The sequence below is a fragment of the Triplophysa rosa genome, linkage group LG2 (genome assembly GCF_024868665.1).
Source record: "Triplophysa rosa linkage group LG2, Trosa_1v2, whole genome shotgun sequence".
Taxonomy (NCBI): Eukaryota; Metazoa; Chordata; class Actinopteri; order Cypriniformes; family Nemacheilidae; genus Triplophysa; species Triplophysa rosa.
Genome location: NC_079891.1, coordinates 4,637,711 through 4,656,078, shown reverse-complemented (window position 1 = coordinate 4,656,078; position 18,368 = coordinate 4,637,711). Strand labels below are relative to the sequence as shown.

Genomic DNA, 18,368 nt, shown 5'->3' with positions numbered 1-18,368 from the left:
CTCTACAAAAACAAGAAAAACATGTAATTTGTCATTACTGTCTTAACACGTAAAATAATATTTGGTTTATTAATTAACAGATAATTGTCTGTAATTTTAATAAACATTTTATACAATTAAAAAAAAAGAAAAAATTACAGTAAAATATTAAGGTTTTTTCATGTTAAAATACATTTTTTTTACAGTGTACGTAATACGCCCAACTTGTTTTTTGACAAGTTGACCATGTTAAGCATGAGAAGACGGCACGTTTAACATTGTAAAGAAGTCAGAATGCATGACACACCGTTGCAGCACTCAGTTAACGAGCAAAATGCAAAACAACTGCGTTAACTGTGTTAACGTTACAATAGCAAAAATTTACAACAACTAATAACTATCACTTAATATGTGAAAAAAAACTGTAAATGTTGCCTTTGTGCACTTGAAATTGAACTTGAAATATAACAAGGGCTATATTTGCTTTTTCATCTACATTTTCAAGAAACACTGTTCGCAGTAGAAAGAGTCATCATACAAGAAACCATAGTCCTCAGAACAAGACTTGTTTCACATTTGATCCACCCTTCCTCCGACTTTGGATCTAGCCTGGACACACTTCACATTCCGCTGATAAGGCTTTGTCATTTTTCTTGTTTTTCTTTGCATTTATATAAGCAAGATGTTCCTCTGTCGAACAGGAATTGGGATAAGAGTGGCAAAACTTGTAGAAGGTCTCATTTCTGTGGCCTCCTCTGGTGGTGGAGTGCTTGTCACGGTCACTTCAGTTGTGTCCACCCCTTCCATGCTCAGAACATCATGTGGAAAGGCATCTGTAGTTTCTAGGAGGTCTCTCTCAGTAGTGAGACTAGGAGCGAACACCTCAGAGTAGTGTTGTCATGGTACCAAAATTTCAGTAGTCGGTACCAATACCAGTAAAAATCCACGGTTCTCGGTACCAATTTCGGTACCAAAGCAAAACACCAGTACATGCTAATTGAAACACAATTTTATTAATAAAGCTCATTGTTAATATAAATGTATAGAGAAAGCAATGCCATTTTGTATACATGAAGTTTAAGTTAATTGTTGCTGAAACTGTTGTGTGCTTACTGGGGTCTTTCATGCTGATGAACGTCCTCCTCAGTCTGCTGTTGTGTAAAACAAATAGAATAAACTTCAGTAAGTCAACTGACTGAACAAACATGCATATGCAATATTAGAACAAACCTCAGTTTTTATACTGCATTTACACAAGATTACTTACATTAAGGTAACTGTATATTAAAATAATAAATGCAACAGATAGATTTTTATTTAGTTTAAATGTGGTTTTTTAAACCTAATAGAGTTATCTATCCAAGACATACACATTGCTAGTCATACAGTTAGTATGCTAGTTTTCTAGCACATAGATTTCAGATAGGCCTATATAAAATAGGTACTGTAAACCCCATCCTGTCCTCCCATAGTCCAGTCCTTTGTCCAGTCATGTGCCCAGTCCGGTAATCCAGCCGGCGTCCAGTCCGGTGCAGCCGGCGTCCCAGCCGGTGATCCAGCCGGCGTCAAGCCCTGTCCAGCCGGCCATCCAGCCGGCCATCCAGCCGGCCTTCCAGCCGGCGTCAAGCCCTGTCCAGCCGGCCTTCCAGCCAGCGTCAAGCCCAGTCCAGCCGGCCTTCCAGCCAGCGTCAAGCCAGTTCCAGCCGGCCTCCAGTCCGGCAGCCAAGCCGATCCCTGGGAAACCCCCAGGGCCAAAGACTGTCCCCCCCAGGACTCCCCCTAAGTCCCCCAGGACTCCGCGCCCTCGAGCGCAGCCGGGGACTGGGACTGTTCCACCTTCTCCCCTCCCCCATGGACTGCCTCCCATGAGCCAGTGTTTGGCCCCCCCCTCCCTTGTTTGTTATTTTTGTTAAGTCACCCCAATCCCTTAGTCTTGTTGTCTTGTCTGCCCCTTGTCTTGTTCACCATGTTTGTCTGGTTTTTGTCACTGTCTCAGTCGATCTTGTCTCGTCCGTCTACCCCTTGGTGAGCACCTGGAGGTGCTCATTAAAGGGGGGGCTTNCTTATTTTACCCCATTACAGTTATAAAAGCATTAAATGGTTAATAAGGACACTTGACTGGATTAGCATTGGCGCTAACAAATTAACACGCAAACAGGGACGTTTGTTTTAACGTAACCTTTAACTTAACATATGCTACAACATTCATAATGCAAACGCGAACAGAATTTGAAACTTACCGCTTGACTTGTTAACTTAAATCCGGATGCTTCCTCGTTTCACCACAAAACTCTGTTCGTTTTCTTCGTGATATGACTTTAATCTGAAGTATTTCTGTGCGCATCTCTTGTGGATCGGAGCCGCGCTTATCCGCTCATCACGTCTTATTGCGTCTATAAAAAGTTTCCGACTGACAACCTGTCAGACAGAGCATCAGTACCCGGTTGACCGGTACGTCGGTGGTACCGGGTCTTATGAAAATTAGGTACCGACAACTTTTTTATTTTTAGGTACCGACTTGGACCCGAAGTACCGGTACTTTTGACAACATACCTCAGAGGAATGGCGGTAATTCAGAGTGACATTCCAGTGTCCGGAATCCAGCCGTGGCGGAGCTAGAGTTTTATATATGGGGTGGCCAAGGCTACTTCAGGGGGTCCACAGACCATGAAGAAAATGTGTGTTTAACCCCACCTGGCATCAAATTATAAAAAAATAAATCCTAGGATTGCTGTAAGAGGTACAAGTGATAATTTACTTCTAAATGTATGTAGATGAAATAAACAATAAAATATAAATAATGAAAATGTTGAAAACATAGCTTAACCCTGATAACTTGTTTAATTTAAACAGAAACAAAGCAGCACCAGAGGTGTCTTTAAACTGATGTGGATCAGAGCAGCATATATCTGATAAAACATAAACTCATTCCATAGGACTGCAAGATTAAAAAAATCATTGATGCTGATTATTGCCCTTGATGTTGTCATCTTATTATTCTTTCAGATATTAGGATACATGAACACTTGTCACACGCTTTACACGCTACAAAACAAGCCGAGAAGCGTTTATGAATTATTGTATTGCTGTTTTATTGCTTTTTTGATTCTCTAAGGAACATAAAAAGCAGTATTCAAACGGGAAATATGTAGAAAACAAACAAAGAACATCCAACATCACTAAAACACTCAATGGCTTCAGGTAATACAGTAAAGAGTCTGACTAATGAATCTCTTCTTACATTGTATCTGTACGGGTTAATGATAAACTTTTTGAGCGTGACGCACTTCAGCAAAGCTCTTCTTCACCGGTGAATGATTTAAACGCCTCTGATTGGTCAGAATAATCATACCCTGAATTTGATTGGCTGTAATGCTCAAAGCAGTAGCAGAGCAAAGAAGCTGTCATCCACATTCGTTCATTTTCACCTAAATCTTATTTAGATTGCGACTGTCATCGCTAGTTCTTTATTATGCATGGACTGTTTTTCCTCTTTTGTCTTGAACTTGGAGAGCAGATTTGTTCACCTTGTTGTCATTTTTTTTTCCAAAGCCTCTGTTAATTTCCGTCCCTGATGTAAACAATGTATGTTATGTTGGGAACCGATTTACTATCTGTTAATGGAGCCTAACATAAACCTACACAATGAAAAGTTGTTTAGGAATCCTAAAGCCAAGGCTAAAGAGGGAAACTTATTTCTTCCTTCTGAAGTTTGTATGAAGTAAAGTTACACCTGCTTAGAATGTTAAAAGAAATAAGAGGATCTCTCCCAACATTTATATTTACATTTATGCATTTGGCAGACGCTTTTATCCAAAGCGACGTACATTGCTTTATCCAAATAAATGTACACATAGGCATGTGCAATCCCTGGGATCGAAACTTGCGTTATTAACGCAATGCTCTTACCAGTGAGCTACAGGAAAGCTATTGATACCAACACTGTTTCTATTTATCTAAGGTTAGAAAACGCTGGGAAAACTTTACATTTACGCAACATTTAAAAGTGTAACATTAGAAAGTAGGTAGATAACACCATAATGGTATGGTTCAACAAAAAAACGTACCTGGCTGGGTCGGACTTGAAATGGCTAGAAAGCAAAAGCAAGCGGGTACTTTTGAATATTCCATTTGTTTAGCAAATTGCAGCGGTCCATTTGCTTCTTTTCTCTCTCTGTTTCGTCAGTCTTTAAAAATAAATCTCAGATTTCGCGCTGTACAATCCATCGCACAACTTTTTTCCGTTCTCATTCTCAACTAGACTCGTTTGAATTTCGTGTGCGGTGACGTCACGTGCAAGCATGGGCCCCGAACGTCAAAATAAAAGCGTTGTTCAACGAACGGTGAAATCAGATGTCAATCAACATAAGTAGCGAATCAAATTTTGGGGTTTGGAAATATTTTTCAGTTAAAAGTATGATTTAATTATCAATATAATCAATAAGTGTTTTCTTTCATTAAATCATTAAGCTGTGTGCTTTTGTCATGTGCTTTCTATTTTACTCAGTGGAAAGTTACTGTGGCAAACGGAGTGAGACAGGATAAGTGGGGGTTGGAACCATAAATTTAACTAAGTCAACACACACACACACACACACAAAGAGTCACACAGAAAAGAAATGTTATGAATCAATCCACTGCATATGTTTTAAGTATAATCATGAGTTGTGATGTGTTTTAATGAATCATAGGATTAAGAAACAACGCTACATAATTAAAAGCATTAGATGATTGAGTGTTTTCTTTTTACTAAAAGAATGTTAAGAATGTTGGTATGTTGTCCGGCCACAAGAAACTGTCTCTAGGAGACCACTCCCCAAAAGAAACTGTCTCTGGAGAACATTCCTCAGGACTGGCGACTGACCACAGGATATACGTGTTTGAAATGTTATTTTGCAGGAACTAAGAAAAAGGACTTCACGGTGATTGGTGGAAAGGAGCAGCACTCCTTAAAAGGCAGAGGAGGAGTCAGAAGATGCGACGACGTCACATACTGAATAAATATGGGTGTTTTTGAATATTTGGGTTGTTGGCTTGTGGTGGAGTGAGGAGATCGTCTGACAACCCAAAGCTTTGTTACCTTTTTACATCTGATAATAAAACTTCTGTTAATTTTGGAGAAACGTCTCTTGCAAATTTTTGACATGCAGGACTGCCTTTAAAGTCCAACACTGTCATGGCTCTGCTTCATTTAGTCATGTTTTTCTTGGTCCTGTAGCAGAGTCATGACAAAGCCTTTGGTTATGTGTGGAGAGAAACATATTATTGTCCTTTTGACAATAATATACGTTCTCTCCAGTGTCTCGTCTCTGTTCCCGCCATCTCGTTTCCTCGTTAACTTTCCCTGAGTGTTTTATCTCCCACACCTGCCCCTTGCTAATTATCCTTTGTCTGTCTCCCTATATAATGCCCTCATGTTTCTTTGTCTTGTGCTGTTGGATTACGTTGTATGTACTGTGCTATGTTCATCGAGTTTCTGTGAGTTTTTGTGTTCTACCATGTCGTGCTGTTTGTTAAGACGTTGTGTCGTTGCTTTATAGTTAGTTTATTTTGTTCCTGTTTTTTTGTTTTGCCCCCACGTGGGAAGTCTTTGTTTTATATATATATATATATATATACGTATATATCCTCAGTTTAGTTTTTCCCCATTGTGGGTGTTTTGTTTCTGTTTTGTGATTAATTAAAATCTTGTTTGTTAACCCCGTCATTGCCTGCCTGCGCTTGGGTTCTTCTTCCTCTGTGATCGGTGACAAGTTGTTTAATTCAAACAGTACAGGTCATTTTTCTCCTTCAGACTTCTGTCATTTGCGATCGAATGCTAAATATCTTCAGCTAACCTCTGTGTTTTTTACCAGCTATTGCTTTCTCAGATCAGTTTGTACTGAATTAAAGCTTTTATTTTATTTCAACATTATTTGAAGATGATGTACCTAGTGATGTTTAGAATATTTCTTATGTCACATATAATATATGGACATGATCATTTTAGGTTTCATGGAGAGCAACGGTACATTGTAAACACATAACCGGAAACAATTGAGATGTAGAATTTCAGAGTTTTAGCTGTTAAAAGTCAGAAGTACATTATTAGGCTATCTGCAAAGTAGTCCATTGTCTCATTTACCCTGATGATCATGTGTATAAATACCCCAGCGTTTCTTGTGTTTATTGTTGGTTATTCATTGTTGGTTATTGTCTGAACCCTCGGTGTACGGTTCAAAACTCGCTCCGTTTACCAAGCAGCCTCAGCAACTCTCCTGTATGGAGTCAGTCTTTTCTTACGAATTAAAATGTAATTCATTGACTATTAAACGGACAGTTCAACCAAAACTGAAAATTCTGCCATGATTCACTCACCCTCAGATTGTTCCAAACCTGTATAGATTTATTTGTTCTGCTAAACATAAAAGAAGATATTTTGAAGAATGTAGGACGACAAACAGTTCTGGAGCACTTTTGACTCCCATTGTGTTTTTTCCTACTATGGTAGTCAATGGTGGCCAACTGTTTGGTTAAGAGCATTCTATTAAATATATTTTTGTGTGTTCATGAAAACAAAGAAATGTACACAGATTTGGATTTGTTATTCAGATTTGTAATAAAATCCAGACCTCTCACACTTGTGACAAGAAATCTAGTGATTTCTCTCATCCTTTCTCCATTGATCAAACTTCACAGAGCCAAGAAAGACAGCAGGAGAAGGTCAGTTACCTCATCATATCCAGATCCAATCAAGAGAAGACTCTGCAGAATCCCATTATTAGCCCCGATAGTCTAAGTACATGCATTTACATTCACGCATTTGGCAGATGCTTTTATCCGAAGCGACTTACATTGCATTATACTATACATTTGTATCTGAGTATGTACAATCCCCTGGGATCGAACCCATGACCTTGGCGTTACTAGCAAGCCATGCTCTAATCACTGAGCCACAGGGAAGTAGTAAGCCTTGATCTCTAAAATCTCAGCTGGCGTGCCACAATGCTCCACCAGTCCACCTAATACAGTATTTTAGTCCGTCACTAACCTGAACGGGGATTTGCAGTAACAAAGTATATAGCGCGATCTACTTGAGTTGATCAACTCAGAAAAAAGCAGAATAAATTCAAACATGACCATTTATTAGTCAGGTAAATGTTTCTTGCCAATTACAAATCAATTCAGAGAATACAAAAACAAAACATCAAATCCTCAAAGATTAGTCTACGAGTCTAAGATGCATTACCTGACAGTAAAAGGCATCGCAGGAAAGAACATCCTAAGGACACACAGCACTATGGGGTTCATCTTAGTAAGAATCCCCCTGAACATTTTGCCCTTGATCTGATCAGGCCTGAATTGGCATTTAGATGAAGATACACCCTCAACAGTGAGCAGAATATCTTTAAACCCTCAAACCTGTTATGATCTGCTCTACTGCTGTGGAAATGAGACCATTGTACCAATCGCACTGAGACATTTCAAATGATACCAAACATGCATATGAAGATTTTTTGTTCTTATAAGATATGATATTTGTCAAATCCAGTTCATAGGTGGGTTTTGAGGTGCTCTGAGCTTAGTGGGAGAGAGAGAGGAGAGGGGGAGAAGAGAATAGATGTGGAGGTGTGAGTTTGCAATCATGCTGTCTGAGATGGAGATGAAAACTCTGTGGGGAGTTCATTGTGTTGGGTGAAGCTCTGTGTTACTCAGGATGTGGTGCTCTTTTGGTGTGGACACCTTGGCACCGGCCTTACAATTGCGATGAATTGAAAACATAACTTTTTATGAAAACGCATCAATATTAAACCACCCTGCTAGCTGATACGCCTGTATGAAAATCTTATCTTTTATATAAAATTATGAAGACCTTATAAAGCCATACACAATACCGTTCTCTCAAGGTATCCTAGATCTTACTGAATCTGTTATAACCTTTTTACACAAGGTAACTGCAAATATAAATCAGAGCAGAGGATGAGTCGTCGGAATTGGGTTTTAACATCCAGTGTGACTGTGACCCACATTACTGTGCTCGCTCATCTTGTCAGATGAAGTCCTGTGAAGACAAATGTTAAACACACAAATATAACTTCTACACTGAGCCTCCTCACACTCACAGGGCGTGTGCTTTTAAATGTCCGCTTGTTACGTTCTGTGTCCCGTGGACTTTTACGTTAAAGGGGTGCTGCAATGATGTGTCATGCATTCTGACTTCTTTACAATGTTAAACGAGCTGTCTTCTCATGCTTAACATGGTCAACTTGTCAAAAAACGAGTTGGGCATATTACTTAGTATTTCTGTGCTCGATACACTCCCCCAGCGATCGTAAAGGTTTCAGAAAGTTTTTTTCGAACATATAAAACTGTTTATTGGACAATTTTCCCGGAAATGCACGCGACACGCCCACAGGGCAGCAAGGAGAGCAGGACAGGAGAAGTAGCATGCGCAGACATCACTTTCACTTGTGTGCAGGAGAGAGAGAGAGAGAGAGAGAGAGATCATACGTTCGCGAAGTTCAGGTGTTTGTGGTGATGAATGTGATGAATGTTATATAAACGGTGGATATAACGCTGGATTTGGAGATGGTTTGAAACTGATATATGGAGCCGTCCCAGCGCTAAAAGATGCCGGAGATGAACCGCATGCAGTGAGTGAAACTGATGTCTGTGTTTTGTTGGCAATGGGTGCTCACGTGCTTTAGTTCAGCCTAACCAACCCCGCACCCCCCCCACGCACGTGCCGTATGCTTTCCGAAATAATCGTACAGCTGTATCTATCTTTTATAAATGTGATCAAACTAAATACTCTTCGAAGATACGAAGTATGCAATACTACTCTATAGGTACTCAAGATTAATATGAGATTGACAGAAACCGCGTGTGTTGGGGCCGCTTTAAAGTTTTGGATTTCTGTTCCCTTTCAAGTGTTCTGTGGACTTTTAATCATGTTGGCTTGACAGAGTCAACATACTGATCTTGTATCTAAGCTTATTATTATTCTTCCGATTCTTCTTCTTCTTCTGATCCCCCAAATTTCTGACTGCTACTCCTCCTAGAGCTTTCAAACTACATCCACCAAACTTTCCACAAACCTTCAGTCTGGTCTGACTTGAGTTACTATATCTTTTCTAACTGATCCGGGTTCTGGTTTTCGAAAACCGTACTCTCAAAACCACCTAATTTCCCATAGACTTAACATTGCGACAAACTTTGACGGCTCATAACTCAAAGTGAGGATGTCGTAGAAACTTGCGAGTTACCACGTTTGAAGAAGCTGGCAGGCTCTGTAAGAACATCACAATGGGGTGTAAGTTGCACCCCTGGGGCGTAAGAGCCCCCCAAAGTTCCCCATAGACTTATAATGGGACAGGAAACATGCCCATATAAGGCGTAATAACTGTCCTATGTTGAATAACTTCACAGTACAACCACTTAGAGACAAGGGGGTGGGCTCATTTTACTCAGGCAACCAATCAGTGTCCTAGGAACTTCCTTAAGCTACGAAGCCACGCCCATAGCAACCATTTACAGCAACCTAGCAACCGCTCCCATAGACTCCCTTTATAAAAACTCCAGATGGATATCTTTGCAACACAGTGTCGTAGAGACAAGGGGGTGGGCTCATTTGGCTCAGGCAACCAATCAGTATCCCTGAAACTTCATTAAGCTACGAAGCCACGCCCATAGCAACCAAACATGTTAGCCTAGCAACCGATTAGCAATATGTATATCTCTGCATCAGAACATCATAGAGACACAGGGGTTGGTTCGTTTCACTCATAGCTTAGAGTATCATCAACTGACAGATGCTAAGCCACGCCCATAGCAACCAAACAGGTTAGCCTAGCAACCGTTTAGCAATACCTATATCTCTGCATTAGAACATCGTAGAGACACAGGGTTTGGTTCGTTTCACTCATAGCTTAGAGTATCATCAACTGGCAGATTCTAAGCCACGCCCATAGCAACCAAACAGGCTAGCCTAGCAACCGTTTTGCAATACCTATATATCTGCATCAGAACATCTTAGAGAAATGGGGTTTGGTTCGTTTCACTTATGGCTCAAAGTATTATCAGTTGCCAGCTACCAGGCCACGCCCATAGCAACCAAACACATGACCTTAGCAACCGTTTAGCCAGACCTACAGTATATCTCTGCATCAGAACAATGAGAACAAAGTTTTACGATAACTTTAATCGATAAAACCTTTCAAACTACAAGTATTTCAAACTCTTCAGGACAGGCTTTGTCAAGCCAACATAAAGTTTGTACTCGAACTTTACTTTCTAGTTTGTATCTTGATCCTATTTTATACTCAACTCAACTCTCAACCCCTTGATTAGTCCTCCTAGCTGTTTCTGGTTTGATCATTACCCAGTACCCACATTAGTTCTGTTTATTCAAATCCCAGTGTTTCCTCATTCTTTTGTCCGGTAGTGTTGTATTCGGTTCAGGTTACTGGGTTGAGATGCGGTTCCCTGTGTTATTGTCTTTTCTGTCATGATACGCCTATTTCACAAAATGGCGACAGAGACCAGAAGTAGGGGAAAACTGCCTGAATTCGTCACAGATTTGTTTTGGGAACTTCTCTTTCGTCTCATGCTTTAAAACACTTATATATATTTATTAAGTGATGTAATAAATATAACTTAGGTAAGGCCCAACGATAGTAATTAATAGAGAAGCTTATTGCTAAATACAGTATGACTGTAACTTAACTACTTCCTCATTCTCCACAGGACAGGACACGGGCTCATTTTACTGCGTCAAACATCAAACTAGAGCAAATACAGACAATATAGGCCGTGCTTTTCTTTTACAAAAACAAAAGTAAACCCTCACGAGCAATATATTTAATATTTCAATCGATACTAACCTAAGATGAAAACCCTTCGCTTTGTTTTGAATGGTGCCAAAAGTACTATGACAACGCGGAACTGTTGTGTCGGAATGAAATCATCTCAGCTTGTTTCCAGACGGATTTGTTTTGAAGCCGTTTTCTCGATGGCCACATGAACACGCGATCGTTCAAGTGATCTCACTTCGACCTCTCTCATGTATCATTTCTTCTTGAAGTTTATTTAGAAAGCCTTAATAGGGGCAACCTTACACCCTCTATGACTCAGGGTGTTATAAATTTGATTCCTAAACCTAATAAGACGCTTACTCAGTTGGAAAATTGGCTTCCTATAAGTCTCCTAAATAACGATTATAAATTATTAGCCATGATTTTTGCTAAAAAAATTAAATGCGTTTTAGATGATATAATTGATGAAGGTCAGTCGGGTTTCATGAGAGGCAGACTTATTTCTAACAACATCCATCTTGTTCTTGATATTCTGGACTATTCAGATTTGATTTCAGATGACAGTTTTTTACTTTTTCTTGATTTTTATAAAGCTTTTGATTCGTTTGAATTTCCTTTCATTATAAAGTCTTTGGATGTTTTTGGTTTTGGCCCTAATTTTATTAATGCGATTCAGACCTTGTATAACAATGCCAATGCTTCAATTAAATTACAATTTGGTACAACTCATGGGTTTAATTTAAGTAGATGCATCCGTCAAGGTTGCCCAATTTCGTCATATCTTTTTTTGCTTCCTATGCAATTATTAGCTATTTATATTCAAAGTAGTCATCTCAAAGGTATCTCTGTTGCAAATCATTCAGTTTTAATAAGTCAGCAGCAGATGACACAACTTTGTTTTTGATGGACAAACATCAAATTCCTGTAGCTTTAGATTTAATTAGTTTATTCTCTTCTGCTTCTGGTTTAACTCTTAACATTCATAAGTGTGAACTGTTATCTGTGAAGCAATCAACAGAAGTTAATATTTGTGGCATCCCCGTTAAATCTGAAATAAAATACTTGGGTATTATAGTTTGTAAAGATCAGAATAAGAGAGTAAGGCTAAATTTTGAACCTCTTGTTGTTTCTATTAAACGTAAATTAAATTCTTGGTTACAGCGTGATCTCTCCATAATGGGTAGAATTTTACTTTCTAAAGCGGACGGGTTATCTTGGGTTATTTATCCTGCATTGGTAATGGGAGCGCCTCTCAATCAACACACACGTATATCATGTGCTCTTTATCTTGACACCTTTCCGGGGTCTTTCGGACGATACATGATTTAACATTGGTTTTATTAAAAATGAACTCATGGTTTAGCGTGATAATGAGCACCCCAGCATCCTTGGCTGTATGCGATAAGTTAAACTTCTCTACAAAAGTGTGTGGTTTTATTAAAAATGAGCTCATTGTTTAGCGTAATAATAAGCAACCCAGCGTTCTTAATTAAACTTCTCTACAAAAGTGTGTGTGGTGTACGTGCAGTTCCTGTCTTAGTGTGAGAAGATATTTGCTGTGTACGCAGGTGTTCAAGTGTTCAAACTCATACAGTACATGAGGCCCATAGCCCTTGTTAAGATCAGAGAAGTACATGAACTCTATAACTACCTTTAAATGTATTATTTTATATAAGAAAACTCAGTAATATATTTAGAATATAAGAAAAGTCAATAATATGTCTAGAAAAACCACCATACCCCTCGTATAAAAAACCGGAGGGAGAGTAGTCTGAATTGGGTTCTAGCACCTCATGCTAGCTCACACATCGCACTCGTTGCGCCAGCCGCGAGTGTTTCCAAGTCTATGCGGATCGCATCAGTTGATCTGCTGAATTCTGCACAAGCATCAACGTCTCGTGCGAGGACACCGCGCTGTGACCCACGTTTCTGTGCGCTCGCTCATCTTGTCAGATGATGTCCTGTGAGGACAGCGATTGGCTCCTGTCTCAGACCTTCCCTGAGGTGATTGGTCGAGTGATGAACACTCAGCTCGTGACCTCTACAATGAGCTTCCCTCCGCTCGAGATTGAGGTGTTTAGCACCTCGTTTATATACCGCGCGAGCGTGACTACATTTTCGAGCGGTGGTGACGAGGAAGAACGTAACATGTCCATATTTGTAACCTTGTTCTTTTTGCCAGACCAGTTTGCATTAATAACTCTGTATTTATGTTGGACGAATAAGTTGTTTTGAAATAATTTAATTAATTTGTTTGAACTCCAAGTTCAAGAATGTGGGAATATGTTAATTGCTGTGCAGTGATTTGTCAAACTCCTTTTTTTATTTCGTAACTCCTCCCATTCAACCATCAGTCATGTCATATGAATCCTGTTGAAGAAAATCAAATCCCTTCATTTTGGTTTTTAATTCAATAACATACTTTACAATTTCCCCATTTTAAAAATAGATCATTTGTTGCATACACCATCATGTTGACTTTAATCATTTTCGCATTTACATTCTATCTGTTTTTAGCGTCAGAGTACCGCAGAGCCTCTTGTCCAGGCAAACTTCTTGAAAGGTTCTCCTCATAGAAAGCACCCGGGTGTGACGAGCCTCAAAACAATGCGTCTGCCCAAACCGCTGCAGGAAGCGTCGCTCTCCGTCTTACGAAGTCAGCTTTGTTTGTGTTTACCAGTTCAAAAAGTACATACTCATGTCTCACTTGACTAACTGAGAATGGAAATGCTGATTTTAGGGGCAGAGGTTAAAGGTCTGACTGAAAGGGCACAAAAACTGTCAAACTTCCTTTGGAGCAGGAAGCGGGCAGTAGAACCCTCACAACTCCGGGAGAAAGCCCGCCTTCTTGAGAGGAAATGTCTGGATGAAGAGAGGGATAGCCATAAAGGTGCGTTCTATATGATGAAGATGATTATGACAGACAGACGGTAATGTGGACATTGGTTTAATGTGGATTGAAGACTATAATCAAACCAGCGAAGAAATGTTATTTTCAGATGTTGGTGACCGTGAACTAGAGGCTCGAATTCAAAAGAAAGTTTTATCAGAACTGAGACGAACAACATACCACAGGATTGTCCTCAGGTATAGTTTCTATGGAATGCTTTGCAGAAGTAACGTTTGGTTTTGCATTACAAGCATGTGTTTACCTTTCAAGGTATGATAAAGAGCTTGGCTTGCTGTACGTGGCTGCTAGACTCGCTGGTGGTTATGCTGCTGTCATCAGAGCATTATATGAGGTATTGTTCGCACATTAAGTGTGTTTTTAAGGATATTTGGTGAACACCCTCTCTAATGTGTCTATATGTCACTGATGTATCTTCTAGATAAAGACGAGAGATCCTTTGTTTGTACCGTCTTCTCTCCTGGACTTTGGATCAGGACTTGGTTCAGGTGCTTGGTGAGTAAGATATAACAGCATCATTCTGTCATGAACATCTTTGTATTTTAAAGTGAGAGAAACTCCAAGTGGCTTACATTGAAAAGTCATATATAAAGTGTATAAAATCATTTTCTTTCGCACAGTTGGCTATGTTGAATGTTTTCTTCTTTCATTCAGGGCGTCACACTCACTCTGGGGAGACCGTTTGAAGGAGTATGTGTGCGTGGACAGCTCTGGAGACATGAACGCATTAGCAGAACAGCTGCTAGGAGGTCATTTCCAATAATTTAAACATCTGGCACAATCATGTATAGACCAAACTGTGTTTCATGAGGCTTGTTTCTACCAAACAGGTGGTGAGGACATGGATAATCCAGTGATCAAACAAGTATATTTCCGTCAGTTCCTCCCTGTTTCTCCGAAGGTATCTTTAGGTGCTATACTAGATGTTTACATGTAGCCCACATAGTGCACTGCTTCACACAACAGAAGAAACCATCACCACCCAAGAAAAAGGCGACCATCTGGCCGGCCCAGCTCAGACAATTCCATCCCCAGCCGAGAGCAAAGACGGACTACCTGTCACATAAATGCTAAATTTACAATACTTGGTATTTAATGCTAAACTTACATCACACGACAGCAGTTTGAAGTTATGGCTGCACTCAGTGACTTTGATTGGAGGTAGCTGGGTGGGTGTTGTGGGGAGTGGGGGGGCTTGTTGGTTGTGGTTCGGGGCGTTTCATTTGTTGGGACTGTGTGGATCTGGTCTGGTTGGTCTTGTTTTGTGGTCGATGTCGGACAACAGAGGAATAAAGTTAATTATGCCATTACTACTTTTCCCTGGTTGTTCCTCTGTTGTCTGTTGTTGATCGCGGAATGAGACCGGGTTGGACCTGCACGGTTTCGGCGGGTGGGGCTTCCTGGGTCGCGGCTCGTGGGCTCTCCCTGTTCTTCGTGGACGTTGCTCGGTGGCTTTGGTCGGGGTCACTGAGTGCAGCCATGACACGTCAGAGGAGATCTGGCCCTCCCGGCTGAGCCTGGTTTCTCCCGAGGTTTTTTTTTCTCCATTATTCAGCATTGGAGTTTGGGTTCCTCGCCACAGCAGAGCAGTGCAGTGTTGGCTTGCTCACCGGGAGACTGCATTTATTTATTTATTTATTTATTTATTTATTAGATATTATTTATTATAATGATCTTGCTTGGTCTATAAACACCATGCACTGTGCTGTGTTTTACCTTTCTGTGTTTTTCTTATTTGCTCCTGTAAAGCTGCTTTGGAACAATGCACATTGTGAAAAGCGCTATATAAATAAAATTGAATTGAATTGAATTGAACAGAATATAATGAATGATTCTCACTTCCACAGGTTCAGTTTGATCTTGTGCTGGCTGCTTTCTCTTTGTCAGAACTAGCAACGCTGAACGAGCGACTGAATGTTATTTACACTCTCTAGAGAAAAACCAATGCCTACCTTGTGAGTTATGACGCTTGAGTTGAAGCAGAACATTAAACTCGGTTCTTGATGATATTGTGATATTGAATTATTGTTTATAAATGCCGTTCTTGATACTTCGTACAGGTGCTTGTGGAGAATGGAACCAAAGAAGGTCATCAAATTCTTATGGAGGCCAGAAATGCTATACTGAAGGTATGCTAGTGATTTCGTTACTTTTCTATACTTTTCTAAGTGTTTCACTTTCAGTTTTGAACTCATGATATAACTTCTGAATTCTTTGGAAATAGAAGTATGATGTGATTTGTCATTTACCGATTCTTTGCAGCAAAAGCAGTCTCATTCCCTGTTTAGGAAACTAACAGAAGGATATTCTCTTTCATTCTGTGTAACTGTAGGGAGATGAGGAGGTTATACATGACATGAGGAGACCAGCTGTATTTGCCCCGGTGTGTCTCTAAACCCATCCTTAGTATCCGTATCACAGTGTGATGTATTGTTATGCAGTTGGTTATATTTACATTATTTTCAGGTCGGTTTCATTTTGTCGTTCGTCTTTGTTTTGTACAGTGCACCCATGAGCTGACTTGCCCCAAGTTGATCAAGCAACCTGTAGTTCCCTGTAACTTCATCCAGTTCTGCTATTCTCTGCCTTTATCCAGGGTGAGTCAACTACAGGGCACTTTTCCATCGAATTTGTTTACTTTGTGCATTACAAAATCCATCCAGATTAACTACTATTCCTTACAAAAATTTATTTTTTATTTTTTTTTTTTTTTTTTTTTTTTTAATTTTAAAAAACAAGAAAGTATACTCTGTAATGGATTTTTGTAATATAGTAAAATACTGTGAAACACGATTATGAGTAAAACACAACCTTTCTCCAGTGTACTTTCTGTCTTCTTTTTTATCTGCTCTCCAGAATTTAAAAGTATGTATACATTTTTTGTTCTGATGAACACAGGGAAAGATATTTGGAAGAATGCTCGTTACCAAACAGTTCTTGACCACCATTGACTAACATATTAGGAAAAATTACTTTGTCATTTTTTTGTTCCGTTGAACACAAAAGAAGATATTTTGAAGAATGTAGGAAAGCAAACAGCACTTTTGACTACCATTGTATTATTTCCTACTATGGTAGTCAATGGTGGCCAATTGTTTGGTTACAAGCATTCTTCCAAATATCTTTCTCTGTGTTCATCAAAACAAATACATTTACACAGATTTGGATTTTTTATTCAGATTTGTAATAATATTGATTTTAAATATATATATGATCACATTTGATTGAGATGTTGAGCAAGATTACTGCCTAACTTTTCACAACTAAGGCAAGAAATCTAGTGATATTTCTCTCTCATCCTTTCTCTATTGATCAAACTTCACAGAGCCAAGAAAGACAGCAGGAGAAGTTCAGTTACCTCATCATATCCAGATCAAATGAAGAGCAGACTCTGCAGAATGAGGGGTTTGATATGGGCAGACTCACGGCACAAGTCCGCCGTAGACCCAGACATGTTCAGTGTCAGCTCTGTTGCTCTGATGTAGAACTCAAACACGTGGCTGTAACAGCCCGTCATCATGGAAAGTATGAAACACTTTCATTTCACCAATCTCTCTGATTGCATTGTCAGTGAATGTAGATTTCCTCCAGCTGTATGATCTCTAATAGATTCCACTATTTTATCTGTTTTGATTTTCTTGTCCTGTCTTACAGAGACGTGTACAGATGCGCCCGAAACAGTGACTGGGGAGATCTGTTGCCAATGTTTCATGAGGATGACGACACTCAAATTAATGAGAATCTATGAAGTTCATCTATTAATGCTGTATTATTATCATTTCTTTTTACCAGTTAAAGCAATTCAATCTTTGTTATATTTATTTGCAAATAAACACGTTTATTATTGCAGTCTATTTTTTCTCTATATCGCACTGTATTTGTCTTACAAAAGAAATACTTTATTGCTATGAATTGAAAACAACTTTTAATGAAAATGAATCAATATTAAACTGTTAAATCCACCCTGGTTAGTAGCTGATATACTTGTATGACAATCTTTTATATTTACTTGCACAATAATGCATCAGTTCTCTCAAGGTAGATCTTACTGAATCTGCTTATTACATGTTCTGTGGACTTTTAATTTGTATCTTGATTTCCTGTTTTAGTTTGTAGTCCTTTGTAGTTTCTTTGTTCATTGGTTCCCCATTGATTAGTCCTAGCTGTTTCTCTGATCATTACACCTATTAGTTCTGCTTATTTAAACCCCAGTGGCCCTGTCCCAAATGACACACACACGTCTTGTGGACCTCCTCTGAGTCCACACTTGATGACGTCAGGAAGTGCAGACCTATAGGGTACTAGGCACGAGTCCATAAGGGTACATGGGAGTGCATTTTGGGACAGACTTGAGGTCGTCACACCGGAAAAAGCAAGCGGTGCTTTCTAATCACTCTCGCGGTACTTTGCTGTCATTCGCTGATCAGTCTGCGCAGCGCCGCGTGAAGTCGACCACTTGTCGTCCCACTGTTGTTATTTTGGACTGGAGCTGCCGGTTTTTATTGTTCTGTATTTCATATGTTGATATGCCACCCGAGTATTATGCAATAGATACTTATGTTTGTAATGCATTCATTTGTCATGACGTCATGAATGTATATTTATTCATTTGTTTACACTATACTTAATGTGCATAATGTGTTCTTAATATGCATATATGTTGTTATTTAATATGTCTCTATAATACA

General features: G+C 39.4%; 1 protein-coding gene across 1 annotated transcript; it reads left to right on the top strand.

The window, feature by feature from the left end:
- The first annotated feature begins 12,728 nt into the window (after window positions 1-12,728).
- Window positions 12,729-17,450, top strand: LOC130546104 (methyltransferase-like protein 17, mitochondrial). Its single transcript, XM_057321192.1, is given in 14 exon segments — window positions 12,729-12,845; window positions 13,290-13,428; window positions 13,513-13,662; window positions 13,772-13,859; window positions 13,933-14,014; window positions 14,102-14,175; window positions 14,335-14,429; window positions 14,511-14,581; window positions 15,528-15,635; window positions 15,741-15,809; window positions 16,013-16,063; window positions 16,185-16,277; window positions 17,006-17,205; window positions 17,335-17,450. Coding segments are annotated over 14 exon segments (1,431 nt in total). The 3' UTR covers window positions 17,429-17,450.
- Window positions 17,451-18,368: the final 918 nt, after the last annotated feature.